Source organism: Dromiciops gliroides, chromosome 2, assembly GCF_019393635.1.
Source record: "Dromiciops gliroides isolate mDroGli1 chromosome 2, mDroGli1.pri, whole genome shotgun sequence".
In the NCBI taxonomy this organism is placed as follows: Eukaryota; Metazoa; Chordata; class Mammalia; order Microbiotheria; family Microbiotheriidae; genus Dromiciops; species Dromiciops gliroides.
The window spans coordinates 76,708,114-76,711,202 of NC_057862.1; the positions used below are offsets into that span (position 1 = coordinate 76,708,114).

At 41.7% G+C, this 3,089-nt stretch overlaps 1 protein-coding gene across 1 annotated transcript; it reads left to right on the plus strand.

The window, feature by feature from the left end:
• The first annotated feature begins 2,331 nt into the window (after positions 1 to 2,331).
• LOC122740072 (60S ribosomal protein L35a-like) lies at positions 2,332 to 2,664 on the plus strand. Its single transcript, XM_043981894.1, has one exon. It carries the CDS (start codon positions 2,332 to 2,334, stop codon positions 2,662 to 2,664), a length of 333 nt encoding a protein of 110 aa, XP_043837829.1.
• Positions 2,665 to 3,089: the final 425 nt, after the last annotated feature.

Sequence of the window (3,089 nt, forward strand, 5' to 3'; positions counted from 1 at the left end):
TCTTTTCTTCTCTCCACTCAAATCTCGGGACTTCCTGCGTCCCCACAGACCAAGCTAATCCGTCAGCCAGGGCTGCGGCTGGGGCTGGGGGGGGACGCTGGAGCATCACATGCCTCAGCACAGGCTATGCCAGAGCCCGGCCTGGACGAGCCCAGGATCTCTTGGATAGCTCCTCTCAGGGTGGAGGGAACTAGCGCTCCCTCCCCCCAGCTGTCCCATGGGGCTTTTTGGCTCAGCTGAAGCAGAGGGGGAGGGGCACCAGCACCTCCCACACAGAGGAGACCCTGAGGGCCTAAGGCTTTCTAATCTCAGCCTAAAGGTAGGGTCCAGAAATCAAAATAAATTTCCACACTAGTAAGATGAAATCGAATAGGCATAAATGTAAAGTCTCCTCATTTAAGTTAGAAAGTTAAATTTCACAAGCATAAGATGGGAAAGGCCTGGCTAGATAGCAGTTCATCTGTAAAAGGTCTAGAGGCTTTAGTGTTCATAATCTCAATATGAGTCAACAGTGTGATATGGCATAAAAAGACTCATTTGCAATTTTAGGATGCATTAATGGAGGCATAGTGTCAAGGATGAGGAGAGTGATGTTTCTGCTTCTAGGTTGACTTGGTCAGATGGCATATATTTGAAATAGCGTGTTCAGTTCTAGGCACCATAGTTTAGAAAGGACATTATTAATGTGTAAATTATGCAGAGGAGGGTGACCAGCATGGTCATGACTTTGAAAAACATGCCATAGGAGGAGAAGTTGAAGGCACTAGAAGAAATTTGGGGGGAGGGGAGGAATGTGCTAGCTGACTTCAAGCATTTGAAGAGTTCTCATTATGCAGAAGGATTAGGCTCGTTTTTGTTTATTACCAGAGGGCAGAACTAGAGTCAATAAGTGAAAATGATGGAGATGTCCACTTTGGCTCAATGTAAAGAAAACCTTGTTACCACTGGAGCTATCCCAGAGTGGCATGGACCACTTCAGAATCCAGTGGATGCCTCTTCACTAGACACCTTTAAGGGAAGACTAGATGAAACTACACGTTAGGTATCTTGTAGAAGTATCATCGTGAACAATGGATTGGGGTTGGATTGGTTGCCTTTCAACTCTGTGATTCTAAGATTTTTGAGCCTCAGGTTCAAAGCTTGACTTCAGCACTTACTTGGGCAAATGTCCTTTTTGCAATCAATTGTGAGGCTACTTTTTTCTTTCTTTTCTTGATTGTTTTGGCCAAAATAGAATCTCCTCATTTTAAATCAAATGTTCTGTTCCTTGATATGAAAAGATTCAAGTTCATGTTACATGAAAATCAATTTTGGCCATGTTTAGGCTAGATAAGAGAAGATTTAGTTCTTTATAGCTGCCTTCAAGTAGTTGAAGGGTTGTCACACTGAAATGGGAATTGACTTGTTCTTCTTGGCCCCAGAAGACAGAAGTAGGAGTAAAGCATAGAAGCTGAGAAGAGATAAATTTAGGATCGGGGTATGTGTAGGAAAAACTTACTGACAAAGTAGAGATATCTAAATCTAGAATAAGCTGCCTTGAGAGGTGGTAGATTCTCCCTCATCAAAAACTGGACAACTACTTTTGCCTAAGGTAGAAGGGATTCTTATTCAGGGATGGGTTGGATTAGATGGCATCTGAGCTCTCTTCCAGTCCTATGAAGTTAATTAATTAACTTCTCTGAACCTCAGTTTTATCATCTGTGAAATAGGGTCAATAAAACCAATACTACCTCCTCTTATGGTTGCTGTCAGGAAGTTATTTCACATACTGTTATAGAAATGTGAGTATAATTGTAATGGTTTCATGTTTGTTCATCTAGAGTTCATAGGCATAAATGAAAGAAAACTGTTAGAGATTTATTTTTCCCAGGGAGGTTGACTACTGTTAGCTGGTAGTGAGTCAGTGGTGAGTAATAGTGTACTAAATCCTCCTGGTGATGGAGCAGATCTAGTGAAAGTGTTTTAAAGCAAAGCTTCTTCTTTTTCTTTTTCTTTTAAAATTTAATTTAATTTTTTGGGGGGCAGGGCAATGAGGGTTAAGTGACTTGCCCAGGGTCACACAGCTAGTAAGTGTCAAGTGTGTCAAGTGTCTGAGGCTGGATTTGAACTCAGGTCCTCCTGAATCCAGGGCCAGTGCTTTATCCACTGCACCACCTAGCTGCCCCCTAAAAGCAAAGCTTCTTAAACGGTGGGTTTTGACCTCATATGGGGTCACATAACTGAATGTGGGGGGTCATGAAAAATTTGGCAACAATAAAAGTTTATGTATACTTTTCCCTCCATTTTGGAGCCTCAGAGGCCTCCTGGAAACAGGACTTCTAGAACAGCAAAATGTCTGGAAGACTGCGGTCCAAGTCCATTTTTGCTGGCTATAAGCGAGGACTGCAAAACCAGAGGGAACATACAGCTCTTGTGAAAATTGAAGGAGTCCATGCTCGGGATGAAACTGAATTCTATTTGGGCAAGAGATGCGCTTATGTATACAAGGCAAAAAACAACACAATGATTCCTGGTGGGAAACCCAACAGAACAAAAATGATCTGGGGGAAAGTTACTCAGGCTCATGGTAATAGTGGAATGGTTCGGGCCAAGTTCAGAAGCAATCTTCCTGCTAAGGCCATTGGACACAGGATCCAAGTGATGCTGTATCTCTCAAGGATCTAGAATATGAAAACTGATTGAAAAAAATTACACAATTTTTGCAAATTTAAAAAATTAAGGTTATGTATACCTACTTTATATACCTATATACCTGGGGTTGCATAAAAATTTCTTGGACAAAAAAGGGTAGTGGGTGAGAAAAGTTTAAGAAGCCCTATATTGAAGGGCTTCAGTTCATAGAATAGACTCATTTCTGAAACTGAGGGGCAAGGGAAGATTTTTGAGAACATCTGGTTCTACCATTCCATTCAAGGAAACCAGGGAATTACAGCTTTTAGTACATTACTGGAAAGCCCCAACTACCTTAGCAGCAGGTCCAACACAGACTCCAACTTCTGGAAGAGGAAGCAGGGAAAAGGATTTCAAAACACTTGAGTTAATGAGGATAATAATACCTTGCATTTCCATAACACTTTATGGCTATAATG